The 16,273-nt window shown below is 43.1% G+C and overlaps 3 protein-coding genes across 3 annotated transcripts in view; 1 reads left to right on the forward strand and 2 right to left on the reverse strand.

Annotated features, from left to right (window-relative positions):
- The window catches only part of rgs7bpa (regulator of G protein signaling 7 binding protein a), a 25,060-nt gene extending 20,172 nt beyond the window's left edge, over positions 1-4,888 (reverse strand). The window contains exon 1 of the mRNA XM_042070869.1: positions 4,882-4,888. The gene's annotated coding sequence lies outside the window, so the exon portion shown is untranslated. The remainder of the gene's footprint in view (positions 1-4,881) is intronic.
- The window catches only part of rnf180a (ring finger protein 180a), a 12,639-nt gene extending 5,148 nt beyond the window's left edge, over positions 1-7,491 (reverse strand). The window contains exons 1-2 of the mRNA XM_042070862.1: positions 7,413-7,491; positions 3,640-4,871 (exon numbers count right to left, since the gene is read on the reverse strand). Coding sequence (XP_041926796.1) covers positions 3,640-4,656 — 1,017 coding nt within the window. The 5' untranslated portion in view covers positions 4,657-4,871; positions 7,413-7,491. The remainder of the gene's footprint in view (positions 1-3,639; positions 4,872-7,412) is intronic.
- On the forward strand, positions 6,484-8,277 carry htr1aa (5-hydroxytryptamine (serotonin) receptor 1A a). The gene has a single exon (XM_042070864.1). It carries the CDS (start codon positions 6,700-6,702, stop codon positions 7,906-7,908), a length of 1,209 nt encoding a protein of 402 aa, XP_041926798.1. The 5' UTR covers positions 6,484-6,699; the 3' UTR covers positions 7,909-8,277.
- Positions 8,278-16,273: the final 7,996 nt, after the last annotated feature.

Raw genomic sequence — 16,273 nt, forward strand, 5'->3', positions numbered from 1 at the left:
GTCATAATTGATTGACCTTGCCCTAGGTGTCTCCATCCGATAAGAGGTACTGTCCTGGGGAAGATTTGCCATATCCTGCTAGGTCAGTTCAAGCAAACCACCCATAGAGAGTGGTTTGGCCAAGGATCTTCTTGAGTTTAAGGAGATAAGTAAATTACCCCAGAGCTGGACAGGCTAGATGATGGGACTGTTATAGAAGCCACACTCAGGAGCAATGGGGCAAAGACCTGCCAATTAAAGTACAAACAAACAAAGCTACAGCGACAGCGCCAGTCATTAGAAAGGAAGCTGTGCCTATGTGCCAATGGTCCATACACGTTCACACAGTTCGACAGAGCATTTCAGTCCAGGCAATCTGTGAGAACATTTTACCCAACCCAAAACTAATTGTAACAGAAATATCTTTTGAAAATCCAAGTGGTGGAACATTGTCAAAATTGGCATCATTTGTGCATAGTCAACGGCCAAAAATTGTACTGATGGCAGTTTTACTGAACTTATCGTACATGTGATATATGCTAATTAGGTCAGTTCATAAAAGGATGAAACTTTATACACTTATACAGTTTGGAGCTCTAAACATTTTCAGATATAACACCATTATCAAAAACACTAATGGTCGCTGAGGCAAGTTTTGAAAATACAGAGGTCCAAAAACCATCAATTGCACCAACAATTGCACTAATGGACATTAAGTAGAAAGGGTGAATGGAATGTGGGGTTGGCTATGGCCTCCGGATCTCTTTTTGTAAGGGGCCACCAAGTACCGCTAATAACTGTTATTTTACAATGTCCAAGTGCCAAGTTACAGAAACATGAAAAAGAAGAAATTTTGACCTCATGCTATGCTAATGTAGGAGTCAGCAACAGTGCTTTGGATAGCAGGCAGGGATCATTATCAGTATTATTATGAACTAAATGTTGTAATTGCTTTTGACTTCTAAAATTGAAAACTGAACAAAGTTTTCCTGAACCCATACAATGATTTTATGTACAGTGCACCTGAGTCCCAAAAGACAATGCCCATACAATATTTTTTTGAGCCCTGTCCCATTTGAAAGGTTTCTCTCGATTCTGATGATGAAATCCTCAAATTCTTTGCTATTTCATGATAAGAAACTTTATTCTTATATTGTTTCATCATTTGCCCACACGAGTTAGAGTGATGAATACCTCCAGATCTTTTCTTCTGAGAGACAGTCTGTCTGGGATGCTCTTTTTGTATCCCCATTCATGGTTCCAGTTCAACTAATTAGTTGTGAAATCTCCTTTTGTTGCCTTTATCATTACACAACTTTTCAAGCATTTTCTTGCCCTTTTCCCAACTTTATTTTCGACATGTTGCTGGCATCAAATTCAAAACTAATGAAGCCAGTGAGGTAAAAGAACATCAAAGTCACAGGATTACAGTGAAAATGTATTAAACTTCATAATTTCAGGAATTTCCTATTGAAACACATGAGATGAGCTTAAAGTTTTTGCACTTTGCCCATCTTTCAAATTAAGGCCCTGTGATGGAGTACCGTCACTACAGTTGAGTATGCGCTCTGACTGCCTTACCAACGAGCCTGGCTCTTTGGCGTTGTGGTCAAGCTGCAGGGTTAGTACCCTGGAGACCCAGGTTCAAGAAGACCGGGTGGGGTCACTGCTCTCTCCCTTCGCTACAAGCCACTAGTATTATTGGGCTTCAGTGCAGCCTTTGACACTGTTGATCACAATATTTTACTACAGACTAGACAAGTTGGTTGGATACACAGATATAGTTCTCAATTGGCTCAAATCATACCTTTCCATTGCCATCAGCAACTGTACCTCAACACTAATGACCTTGACCTGTGGTGTTCCCCAGAGGTCTATCTTGGGGCTACTATTATTCAACCTTTTTATTCTCCCACTAGAACAAATCAAGAACAATTTGATTTCTTATCATAGCAATGCTGATGACACCCACATTTACATTTAGCCATGTCGCCTAATGACTGTGGTCCCCGTAAACCTTTATGTCAGTGAATTGACAAAATACACCTGGATGTCTCCAAAGTTTCTTCAACTGAACAAAGAAAAAACTAAAGTAATTATATTTGGTAAAGAGACGGAAAGATTTGTTTTGTCACAAAAGCACAGGACACAGTTAAAAATCTTAGTATCTTCATTGACAGTGATCTAAATTTCAACAGCCACGTGATAGCAATAACTCAGCTTTTCACCACCTCAAAAACATTGGCAAATGTAAGGGTCTTATGTCAAAACATGATTTAGAAAAACTCATTCATGCATTTAGCCTATCTCCTGCAGGGTTGATTTCTGCCGTGCTTTTCCCCCAAGTCCTCCTAAAAACAGCTACAGGTGATAAAAAATACACTACTGTATATAAATAAACTTGCCTTGCCTTGCCTCGGGAGCCCAGTCAAGATATCCACACATTTGCTGTTATTTTGATTCTCTCTTTCAGTGTCAATCATGCAGATTCTGCATCCATCACCATCAGCCCCCATCAGTATGTTTCACTGCATGAGCTCTACTTCAGCAGACGTAGTGGCGATGGGCTGTGACTCACAGTCAGAATATTTCCTGTTAGTTTACGTCTATAGAGGTGGTTGTGATTGTCCTCAGTAGAGAGAGAGAGCGTTATATTTATGGACAGGACATGTCTACAATGCTCTAAACAGCTGTCTAAAAGACCTATTATAATGGGTTTTTGACACACAACCTTGAGAGGGTTGTGGAACAAGTAGATTGATGTAACCTTGAGAGGGTTGATGAAATCAAACAATTCTTTCTGAAGTGGTGCAATATATTATCAAAACTGCACCACAGTTTCTGTTGGGAATCTTAAAAAAACCTTGCCAACTACCATTCCCAGAAAAATGGACTATTACTTGGGCCAACCATCACTTGCTAATTTCTTCTGTTCACTTCTGTTTCTTGCTGCTGCTGTCCAAAAATTCTGGATACCACTGAGAGACCACCAGAGAGGAACAATTAACTGCATTCTACTTTAAGCCATGCTGGACAAAACACAAGTGATACTGTCAAAGTACAGATGACAGAAATAGTTGGTCTGAATAATCGTGTCACTTCACAAACACTTGTTCCACAGGGTATCAGTAATGAAAGCACTAGAGTCCTATTTCCACAAATCAAGCATATTTACTGCACTTTCATTAAATCAGAGAAGCTAATCGTTCTAGATCTTTAAAAGCTTATAATGTTCCATGGCGAGATAATTCTGAATCTTAGAACAGATCATGAATTCTTGGAGCAGTTTGAAGCACAGATTGAACAGTAATTCAAGGTAGGATTATTTCTAATAAGCCCTCTGGATTTCAGTTGCTGAAAATAGTGGCATGATACAAAAGATATGAGATATGCACAAAGCACTGCTATTTCAAAGTATCAAATCTGAAATGAATATGTGTGTGTGTGTATGTGTGTTTACATGTGTGGCCAACTATCTTTCATTAGTACACGGTCCTCATATATCCCTCACTAGTTTGTGAAGACTAACAGATTGGCCTCTCTAAACTTTTTCTCTTCACAAAAGTTCTGGTGATGGTGCGTCAAAACACAGCCAGCCGGCAGCAGCGCTCTCACACACACAACGGTTCTCATAAATGCTGACCGCGCATCGGCCGTTACCTGCACCTGCTCCTGCAGCTGGCTCTGTCTCCAGCGTTCCCGTCGCCGCTGGCGCCGCCTCAGGCTCTTGATGCGGTTCCGCTCCCTCTTGCTCAGGCGACGCTCCGCCACCGCCGCGGGAGGAACGGAGAAAGGAGACGAAGTGGCCAATGCCGGAAGAGCCGCGCGGGATCCCTGCAGTGGAGACGCTTGGCCCGCTGGCTCCTGCGGCTGGACCTGGAGATGCTGATGGTGTTGTTGTTCTTGATGGTGTGGCTGATGCTGTGTGGCGCTTTCTTCCTCCCCCTCTTCCTCTTCCTCCTCTTCTTCTTCCTCGCCCTCTTCCTCCTCTCGTTCACCCTCTTCCTCCTCCTCTTCCTCCTCCTCCTCTTCCTCCTCCTCTCTGAGCTCGGAGTTGCTGAGAGACACCACGCGGTTCCAGTGGGTGACGGCGGGACCCCGCCGACTCACGCCGAGTGAGGAGGAGGGGCCACCCAGGGAGAGAGCCCCAGCTGCCGGCTGCTCCATGGGGCCAGGGGCTCTGTGCCAGCGCTCGGCCCTGGAGCGGTGAGGGGCCGCGGGACACGGCGAAGATGACAAGGCCCGTCTGGAGACTGGAAGCGTGGAGGCCCGCAGGGCACCACCTGAAGAGGATGAACCAGCCCTGTCTGGGACAGCCCCCCTCTGATGCTGTTGTGGAGGCCTCTTCACAACCCGGACTCTCAGCTGCTCCGTAACCTCCAGAGAGGGTGTGCTTGGTGATGGTGCACCCGCCTGAGGGCTCCCCTGAGCGGGCCACTCCCTACTACCTCGCCCCTCCCTGCTATCCACACCTTTAGAGTCGGTGCCGGAGACCCTCCTGATCGAGGGCCTGGCCGTGGCCATGGCTGCGGTCGCTACCGGCCCTGCCGGTTGCCGTGCCACGTCGTCCCCAAACTCGGCCGCCTCAAACGGCGGGACCCTGTCGTCCAGGCTCAGACCCTCGGCTGCCTGCCCGAGTTCACCAGTCGTGTTGGCTGCCTGCTCACAGAGCGCCATTGTCACACATACAAGCGTATCTCTGCCCCAGGACCGGGAGCTGGAAGTCACCGGCAGGAGGGAAAACAAGCGGCAGTGGCAGCAGCAGCAGCCTCCACCACCACCAGGGCCTCCCCTATAGTATCCCACCGGACCGAAGCCCCCTTCGTTCCACACGCGTCCTGAAAGCGCGCACGGTATGGGCAGCTGTCCCTCTCTGGATGCCGCGGGCTGAACTGAAGCGACCGGAAAGCACACGCATACGCACACACAAGCACACACATACACATTCATTAAATTCACACACATACACACACACACACACACCCATACATACCCACACCCACACCACACACACACACACACACACACACACACACACACACACACACACACACACACATAGAGCACATACAGCCACTGAGGTGTGCAGTCACATCCTGGCCCCCTGTGCTATTTTTTTTACTCTGTTGACAAAGTCAAAGCCCCCATAGAGAGTTTCACAATAGCGGCCGTTCAGCTTCCCAATTGTCTGTGGGGCCTATAGAATCCCAACTGCCAACAATGCGTCCATTGTGGGAGGAAAAAAATCGGCGAAATAACCAGAGCAACCTTTCCCAACTAACAAGGTCAGCTCTTTCTGCTTTCTGGTTGATCAGCAGGGGTAGGAGAGCAACAGGACAATGCTGACCAGACAGAAGTGCCTTATAAATTAATACACCACACCACTGGGCATGAGGGGCACTAATTATGGTCCTCAAAACCTGATCCAAAATATGCATAGTCTAAAATTTATTTTAATTCCCAAGTTAATTTCATAACAGTAAAAAACAGTACAAAAATGGGACTTAAAACAATACTCTAAAACCATATGAAATCACCTGCCACAGGCGTTGGTTTTCTTTAACTAATACATATTGATAGAGCAGTGCTGTGAATTGACATCTCAATCATCTAGTCAAAATATTTGAAATTACTGTATAACACATTCAATTATCAACACATTTTAAACACCTATCGTTTGTCATAGTTTGGCCAAATAAATAATTTAATAAATTAATTAAAGCCTAAAGAAATGCTTTGTTAATGCTAATTCTAAGAGGAATTATGTATTACAGGCATATTAATTAGATATGAATCAGAATAGATCGTGAACTATAAGGCAAACAAGTTTAGGGGTTATGTTTCAACAACTACAATGCATGCATTATCCATACATCAAACGTGCACACCACAAAATAAGTCATATTCGATTGGACTCCTTGGTGCTGGTGGATTCATATGAGGTGTTCCCAATGTGAGCCAAACTATTTAGCCTACATGTAAATCAAATATCCACCAGGTGGCAGCATGTTTCCTTTTTAGACAATCCAGAAGCGCTGTCTGTGGTACTGAAATACACTGCCAGATTCAATGCGACTTTTGCGAGAAATAAAAGTTTTAAATTACAATATAAATTTAGAGATTTTTTAAAAAGACAAGCCACCACTTGTACGTTCTGTCACGTCCAAAACCTTTTCTGACTGCGGGGCAAAACTATCGTTTTCATCGATCTGTCTAAAAACATCAATAGTCATCCTAACATAGACCAAACGTTCAAACAATAGTTAACAAAGAGAATGCGCTTGACTTCATGCACTCTATACGCATAATCTAAATACAACTATAATCCACGGTCTGAAGAAATGCCCTGGAACAAGCAGGAATGTGAAATGACTTAAGTGCACAGCTAGACGTGCGCGGAGAAGCGCACAAATAGGCGCGCGGGCGCGCTCTGTGTGGCTCCCTCTCTCTGCCTCGCACACACACAAGCACACACCCCCTTTGGCTCGCAACATTGCTGGAGAGGGAATGGTCGTGGAACAAAACGCGCAGTCAGTTCAGGACTACGTCCCACCAGAGTTGGTATATAGTATTTCCTAGCATTACCAAGGTACAGTATAGTTGCGGGTTCAGTACTTCCAGATTGCTAAGTTTCTTTTGTCGGCATGCAGTCTTGGCGTCTCGCTGGATACCCGGACCCTGGCGAGGGATTCATTTCCCAACACCCTTAACGCCAACGAGATGGAAAGCGCAAATAACAGCACATACCCAGACGTCCTAGACTGGAACAATCAGACGACAGAATTGTCTGAAGTTGCATTAAGCTATCAAATTGTCACGTCGTCGCTTCTTGGTCTTCTAATTCTATCTTCAATATTTGGTAATTCGTGTGTAATCGCCGCAATTGCCTTAGAGAGGTCCCTTCAGAATGTGGCAAACTACCTGATCGGGTCTTTGGCCGTTACAGACCTAATGGTGTCTGTGTTGGTTCTACCCATGGCAGCTTTGTATCAGGTTTTGAACAAATGGACTCTTGGGCAATTAATGTGTGACATTTTCATATCTCTGGATGTGTTATGCTGCACCTCATCCATTTTGCATCTGTGCGCCATAGCCCTGGACAGGTACTGGGCTATCACGGATCCAATAGACTACGTGAATAAAAGAACTCCACGACGAGCTGTAATCCTGATCTGTCTAACGTGGGTGGTTGGGTTTTCAATTTCAATTCCACCTATGCTGGGATGGAGAACGGCCGAGGATCGGGCTAACCCTGACGCATGTACAATCAGCCAAGACCCGGGATACACCATCTATTCAACTTTTGGCGCGTTTTACATACCGCTCATCCTCATGTTGGTTCTTTATGGGAAGATATTTAAAGCAGCCAGATTCAGAATAAGGAAAGCATTCAAGAAATCTGATAGAGGAAAAGCATCATCAAAGCATTTTACCGTGTCACCTGTCATCTTTCACCGCCAAACTACTGAAGTGACCTACAATAACTGGAAGCAGAGCATGGAGACCCCGAGTGGCTTGTGCGTAAATGGCGCCATAACCAGTGGGGAGAGCAACTCGTCGCCGGAGATAGGTCAAAACAATTCCAAATGTCATCTGCCGCTTCCGAATACGCCACAATCGGCCCCGGATTCTGAAAGACGGAATGCAAAGAACATTGAAGCCAAAAAGAAAATGGGTTTGGCGAGGGAACGCAAAACTGTGAAAACTCTCGGGATAATTATGGGAACCTTCATCTTCTGTTGGTTGCCATTTTTCATTGTAGCTTTAGTTTTGCCATTCTGTAAATTGAGTTGCTTTATGCCAGATTGGCTAGGAGCAGTGATCAACTGGCTCGGCTACTCAAACTCTCTCTTAAATCCGATCATTTACGCATATTTCAACAGAGACTTTCAAAATGCATTCAAGAAAATTCTGAAATGCAAAAAATAGAGACCGATCATTTGTTAAAGGTCAAACTCATCTTTGGCATTGTCATGTCCACAATTAATGTATCTCTGAACTGAGCAGGTTTGATCAATGTCACGACTGTTGATTAGTATGGACTGCGGGAGATTGACCGAATGAGACGTATGGTTCTGTGTAGAGACAAGTCGAAACGCATTTCTTTCCACTTCACTATTCATGAATATACTTAAATGGATAGTGGTCTTTGTCGTAAGAATAACATCTACTATATGATAAAAATAAATAAATCTGACTCACTTCCAAATGTTATTTTTGCTGTGGGTTTTGACCTTTGATCCCAAATATTGGATGTAAAAAGACAATGAATAAATGTACAAATAAAAATGTTTAAAACATTTAGCCAGGTCAGTTTAATCAAGACACCAAATGCCTTTGATCAAACTTCAGATCTGTAAAAACTTCAGACTCTGAAAAGTTTATCAGATATGCACTAAAATTACATAATCATATTGTAGGTTGATCTCAAGATGTAGCATTAATCATTCATATGATGTCAGCCAAAAGAAAGACATAAATTCTGTCAGTGAATATAAGTGGACTTTCCCAATCCCAGAGTAATGGGATAACACGCAGACCATCATGTTTTTTCCTCATACCAAAAGACAAAAACATCTTTGAAAAGAAAATGGTTAAGAATTCCCTTCAGAACTTGAGGCCTTATAACAAAGCAAACATGTCTTATGCAGCTTCTATACTTCTGCCAGAATAAAATAACTGCAAAGAGCAATCTCATTGAATGTTTGTTTAGAGCAGAGGCCAGGGCCATATGCATAACGATATGTGTGGATCTTATATAATTAGAAAAGGATAAATTGAAATAGTACAGAGCACCCTATTATGTCCGTTTGTTTGCTCTTATCCTTTCAGTGTGTAAAAGTTATTCACATTTTAAATGACCACAATCCACTACTTTAAGCAAGTGACTAAAGGCTTGTGGAATGAAAAGACGTAACAAAATGGGTAAAGGGGTTAGAATGAAGTTAGATCCACCCATGAAAGAGGAACTGATATAAATCGCTTGCATGGTCCCGAGGGTTTGGCTGGACGCAGAGATGGGAGGGAACCAGACAGAGTGGCAAAGGTTGTCTGGAGAGAAGAAAGGCCCAGGGCCGGTGCCCAGAAACAAATAGAGCTGAAACTTCCGTCGCCAGCATAGAGTTCATTCTATTGTTTCAAAATGACACTGCACTAACCTTGAACTTTCACTTCTCAGCCCCCCCCCCCCCATCTTTGCATTAGTAGGTTTGTCATGCAAAAGCTTTAAAAAATCCTTGCATGTCGCATCACTTAAAAGTTCAGATTTCTTACCATAAAATAAATTGTACAGAACTAAAGAAAAAAGAACCAAAAAAAAAACTGACAGACAGGCATTTGATTTCCCTCTATGTGTTTTGCTCTCTACAGCCTCTGATCTTCTTGCTTATCATCTGCTATGAGGTTTTATAACATTCAGTTACTAGCAATTGGGTGAGCTACCTTTATCTTGATACATATCATTATGTAATATGCAAATCAACAGTGGAAAATGTCTGCTCCAGTCAGTCATACCGTAGTGTTGGCCTATGCTCCGCACATTAGTATTATATTAGCATGAGCCACTATGGACAGAATGACATATGCATGACTTATAGCGACAAATGTAGGTTAACTGTGTTCTAGGTGCTATGTATTATGCAATGACAAGCCCATAAAGCATGATCCAGCCCTATGAAAGTTTAATGACATGCTTGCATACACTAGATGTATGCATCCCCCCCCCCCCCCCCCCCCAACCAATCCCTCCACCCTCCGGCCGGACAGGAAAGGAGGGTCCGAAAGGAGGGTCCGAAAACACACACATTAAGATACATGCACACACAGACACACACACACACACACACACACACACACACACACACACACACATAACACAAACAGGTACACACACACTCACAAACACACACACATAAACACAAACATGTACACGCATGCATGCACAATCACACACAAACACGCACAGACATGCATAAAACATACACACACACACATGCAGGCATGCACACACACACACACACACACACACACACACACACACACACACACACATACCATTATCCCCCCACACACACTCACACAAGCAAAAATACACACAGAGAGAAGCACACATATGCACAAAAGCAAACGCCCACATGCACACACTAATTTACATACACAAAAGTTGCAAGAGTAGGGGATGGAGTAGGAGATGGAGACAAATTGACAGGTGTGATTTATTTTTGCGGAGAGAATGTGCAGGACTGGGCAGCGGTCATATTTTGTACTGCTCTGCGGCCCATCTAGTTTTAATTGTTATCTAAGTGGCGCAAAAAGTGGGTATGCGCTATATGCGGCGCATAGGGGCGCAGCTCCATGGGGACGCCAAAGCGATGGTATTTTTTTTATATATATTTGGTATTTTCTATATGTAGCTACTGCTGTCCGTTTCTAAATCATTTCAACATTTTCTCAATGTTCTATAACATTTTAGAGGACTAACAGCCTAGAGTAGGCGCCCTATCTCATAAGATTCCATCATAGAACTTTGACATAGAAGAGGAAGTGGGGGCGCTGTGAGCGCTGGGCGAGCAGATAGGCCTACGAGTAGTGAGTTGCCGTCTATGGAAAAAGATGGATACAGCAAAAAAAAAAGCTGTTGACGACTAGAAAAAGAAAGAGGAAAAATGAGATGGCATGTCAAGGGATGCAACAGCAGTTAAATAAGTGGACGGTGAAAGGCAACAGGTAGGATTTAAATTGATGTCTGTACTTGGAGGCTTGCAAATATGTTAACAGACTAACTAGTGTTTGTTAAGCATAATGCCGATTGAAACATAGCCTATTCCATTCAGATAGCTAGGTGGCTACCATGCACATACTGCACTTTTAATGGCCAACTGCAAACAGAAATGTCATGCTAGCAGCAACTCATGACATGTTTCCATATCCTAACAATGAAGGCTCCTTGTAATAACTTAATATTGTGTTGTCAATGGGGTGCAAACAAACTAGGCTAGAGTGCCTATCAGACTTATCCATTGTGAGCAATAGCTGGCAAAAGGACGTTATGAGAACGTTTAGACTCTCTTAATGTGGCAATGCACCATTTATCAATACTTATCAAGTATAACATCAAGTTAAACATCAAATCGGCAGCATTTCTTTACTGTGCATATTCAATAGACACTAATGCACAGTAATAGTGTAAATTATTGGAGTTTTGTTTTGCTTTAGTTGTTTGTGTATTTTATTTATTTTTATTTTTTTTTGGGGGGGGCGCCAATATTATTGTTGCATACTCCTCAAAAATGGGTCTGCGCACTAGACAACATGGAAGAGAGTGCCACATGTATATGCTTATCATCACTCCGAGAGATGCGGGGACAAGTCTTCACTCTACTGCCATATTGGGAAGCAGCACTCATCCTCATGCCTACTGTAGGCCTGGACGACTGGACTGCGTGCCAGCGTGACTGTGGCATGTTTCGCTACAGTAGCCTACATACAGTATACGAGAGCTTCTCCAATCCTGGCAGTGCCTCATCCCAAACACATTCCTCACGCTCGTGAATTATTAATGGACCACATTACAGGACATGGTCTGTGATGATTTCTGCGAATATGGTGTCTGACAGGCAACCACAAAAGCGGGGCTGGGTAGAAATAGACTTCCAGTGGAGAACGGAACTGAGGAAATTCCCCGTGGACGTTGCACGCGTTGTGGTCATTACTCTCCATTAATCTCCGTCACGTGAGGCTCAGATCTTCCACGCAAAAATGGGGGGTTTTCAGGCAGAACGTTTTTCATTCAAAGGAACTAGTCAAATCAAACTTAATGCTGACTGAGTGAATAGTTGAGCTATGTTAGCCTACTTTCCAGTTACATTCAATCTAAAACCAACAAAAGGGCGAAAATGACAGGACTTCTATAAATGGAGGTTTGTGTGAAGGGTACGTTATTCTAGTGATTTGATTTATGCAAACGAGTGAGTATATACGCTGAGCGTACAAACTACCTGCATGCCACCAATTAGGCCTACATTTGCAGTGTAGCCTTCAAAGAGCTGGGTAATATCAAAAAGTGTGTCGATGACTGATTACTGACCTCTGACTATTTCCTTTCTGCTCCCTGAAATGGGCTTCATCTTTCTGATGTGCATGGTCAGCACAGTTCATGACATGGCTCTGCTCTGCTTGAATTACCGGTCATCAATCACATTGTTTACAGGGCTCTCACGTCATATACACATACAGGGTACAGCACACACATAAATAATGTCATCTCCAACCCACCCTCAGAGTTTTCCATGGAAGGGAAAAATCTGAGGTACAACCTCTTATTTCCTATGTGTTTCTATGCATGCAAATAGGCTACAGTATGTAAACGTCGACAATTGTCAGGTTTAAAAAACAATAGAGATATGACTATCTCTGGGCTCAAGAATGAAATATCACGTTATTTAATTTAGCATTTATGGCGATTCATCAGAGAGAATCACACCTGTTGGGGAAAAACAATAAAGACATGAAATGTGTTTTTCAAGGAAAGTTTTTGAACAATAAACATTTGTTAAGTCAATTAGCAAATGATTACAAGCTTTTCACCTTAAAGGATAGTTGCGGTGTGATTTTGACCTAAAGTGTCTTGATTATTATCCCAGGGCAAAATGTATTCTTATCCTGCACATCTCTTTTTGAGCAATGCACCAAGGGGTGTGACAACAACCTAAGGAGGGGTCTGGCGGATTGTCTAAAACAAGAGAAACCTGGGGCCCGTTGCACAAAACTAGGATAAGGGATTAAGCTGGGATATCTTGGTGATCCGGTAGCACAAAAGCGGGATGGGGGCAGTAGGATATGCTATGGTATAAGTTACCATGGAGATTTATTCTGTGGAGCTAGCCTGCTCCAGACCAGGTTAAGTTCAAGGATCTATTTAATCTCATCCCTTATCTCAGTCAGCAGTCACCACAAACGGAAACCAATAGTTATTCCACTGCCCACTACACATTGTTATCAAATATATAACTAGACCCACTGTCATTATTTAAACGTTTGTGATCATTAATTTCAATCATTTTGGATAAATGATGATTTTTAGATGATGTTGCAATCATTAGATAATTTACAGTTTCCCATAGACTATAAGGCTATATAAAATGACGAAATATTAGGGCCTCAGAGAAAAAAAAATCCAAATTCCTCTGCCACTGCAGAACATATTTAACTTAAATTTAAAGCACGCATATTAACTAATTTAACACATATTGGTCCCTCACCAGCTGATCACTGTCATCATCAGGGAAGATTGCTTTGCTTTATCACTGTGGTGGTGTTGCCTTTCTCCTAAACAGTAGTTGCAATATTCTCCTAAACAGAGGTGTTGCTGTTGTGAAAAGGTTATGGCTACCTACTTTTCACCGTAGAAGAAGCAATGAAGCCACTCTACCAGAGACTTTCTAATGAGGAGACACAGCACTCAAAAAATCCTCCATAGAAAGGCATGGGGGCTAGTTTGTAACGCCAATATGGCAGTTGTCTACATATATCCCACCCCTTCCTCGGCAAAACGTTGGCATGTGAACACATTGAGCCAATCATATGGTGTGATGTGAATACATTGAACCAATCACATGGTGTGTTGTGAAGACATCGTGCCAATGTGTTGTGAACTCCCCGCTGGAGCAAGATTGGTGTCGTGAAGCCTTGTGCACGCGCATTTCTGCCGAATAGGATGCCCGATGAGGGCCCAAAAAGCGTTGCAATATGGCCGCCGAGTGGAGGGACTTGCCTAAAAGGACTTTGGCTCTACTTGCCATGGTCAATCAGTGAATCTGTGATCGGTGGCAGGGTCTATTTGAGGAAGCCGTGAGCGCGCACTTATCGGTTTCACCTGGCTTGATGAATCCGTGTCTGCTTATCCTGGCTTGGTCTTTGTGCAACCAATTAAGCCTGGACGCTCTTGTTTTGGATTCATTGAGCTCAGCTCAGCCACTTATCCTGGATGTCTTGATCCTACTTTTGTGCAACGGGCCTCTGCCCACATCCATGCATCGGTTTGTTTCAATCAGAATAAGGTGTTTACAAGACACAGCATATTCGGTTTATTCCCAATAAACTGATTCGAAACCGTTTATTGGCTGCATGGAATGCGTGTAGGCTATACTCTGTTAGGTTTTAGTAGCCTAAAGCATGGTTTGTGGAAGAACGGTTCCATACGGTCTTGCGTGTTTACAGATTCCTTCAAATGCACCGCAAACTATCAAAATACTGATGTGCTGTTTGAAGTTGCGGCAAAGTCCTTTTAGGCAAGTCCCTCCACTCGGCGGCCATATGACAACGCTTTTTGGGCACTTGTCGGGCATCCTTTTCGGCAGAAATACGTGTGCGCAAGGCTTCACGACACCAATCTTGCTCCAGCGGCGAGATCACAACACATGATTGGCACCATAGACATAATATGATTGGCACGATGTCTTCACAACACACCATATGATTGGCTCAATGTATTCACATGTCGACGTTTTGCCTGGAGGAAGGGGTGGGATATGTGTAGACAACGGCCATATTGGCGTGACAAACTAGCCCCATGCATTTCTATGGAGTATTTTTTGAGTGCTGTGTCTCCACATTAGAAAGTCTCTGGTTGCGCTCACCGAAAAAGAAGAAGGGTTCACTGGCCTATTCTTCTTCTTCAGTGATTTCAGCAGTTTGCAAACGGAGTGCATTACCACCACCACCATCTGCTGGACTGAGGTGTAATGGCAAGTGTCCTTTAGCCTCGTAATGGCCGGTGGGTTAATAAGGCGAATAGACCTCTGAAGTTCGCCTACAAAAAGGAACCAAAGCTGCCATCTTTGCCCATATAAGGAGATCAGGGTGTTAACTGAAGCTAACTACCTATGGCAAGTTGCATTGTAAGTTAGCTCTGGGGTAGCAAAGATTGAAGTGTGCTGTCTTCACGTACCGAAGATCATAGTATCCACTCGAAGGTAGAGGACAAAACTGTGTAGAGCAAAACGACTGCATTTCCAGTTTCTTCGTCCCCGCGAGAGTTTAACAGGTCCTATTATTCAAAATCCCCATGTTATTTTCTCATAGAAAAAATCTCAAGATACTGGATTTGTAGGCGAACTTCAGAGGTCATTGTTGGAGAGTTGTGATGATTTCTGTGATTGTGAATATTTTTCTTTACAATTTTGTAGTAAGGGACTCTGGCTGAGAAGCTTCCTGAGACTAAATTAAACAGGGACTGACACGTTGACTCCAGCCTCCCTCTTGAATAACAAACCAACAGGCTACTTCCCAAACCGAGTGCTGTAACACTTATTTGCTAGGTGACGCCATCTTGTTTCAGTGTCACACACTGAAACAATCCTTGATAGCCTCTTTCCAAGTGCAAAACTTTACATTTCACTTGTAGAGAAGTGATGAAGTATGGTCTGGATTTTATTTACTTCTTCAATATCTAGTTCGGGCCAGAATAGAACCCTGCCTATATTTCATCAGCTCATGTTGTTAACTTTCAACCCCTCTGTGCAGTTTCTTCTGTGTCGGAGTTAACAAGCCATCATCTCTGCTTAGTCTGTCTGCCTCTCCACCCTCTCCATGTCCATGTTTTTTGAGTACTGACTGCCCACTACTGCTTACTACTGTTTTACTACTGTTTTACTATTGTACACAGCCTAATGTTTTCACTACTGTTTTACTGCTACACTGTTACCTCAACCTGTTCTTGCACTGAAATAGTTTTTTATTTTACCTTGTCTACATTACACTTTACTCCCCTATTTGTCTATATTATTTATGCTGGTCTCTAGACCTTACTGTTGCACTGTTGGACTAATGTTGGACTACTTTTTGCACCTTCACCATGACACCCACTCTCTTGAGCACCTTGCCAGGCACACACAACTAAGGACTATGGTTGGACTACTGTTTGCACCTTCACCATGACACTCACTCCCTTTAGCATCTCACCAGTCCTGGCCGCTTGCATTTTTTTTTGCCCTAGACCTATCCCTTCCAATGAATCCTCTCCCCTTAATGGGAATCTGTGGCAACCTCTCATGTTCAGTTTGATAAATAATAATTCTACGGCACATTTGAGAAGAAAGCGTCTTATGCTTGATCACCCTCAAGCACATTGGACTTTCTTAATTTAACTTATATAGTGTATTTAGTATTTAGTTTTGTCTTTATTGTACAGTGGAGTTTAGTTATATGTCTATACTATACTAATGTTTACCATTTCTGTTGCAAGTGCATGTTGTGTGTTATGTCTGTATGCTACTGAGACCCTTGAATTTCCCCT

The sequence above is a fragment of the Alosa sapidissima genome, chromosome 18 (genome assembly GCF_018492685.1).
Source record: "Alosa sapidissima isolate fAloSap1 chromosome 18, fAloSap1.pri, whole genome shotgun sequence".
In the NCBI taxonomy this organism is placed as follows: domain Eukaryota; kingdom Metazoa; phylum Chordata; class Actinopteri; order Clupeiformes; family Clupeidae; genus Alosa; species Alosa sapidissima.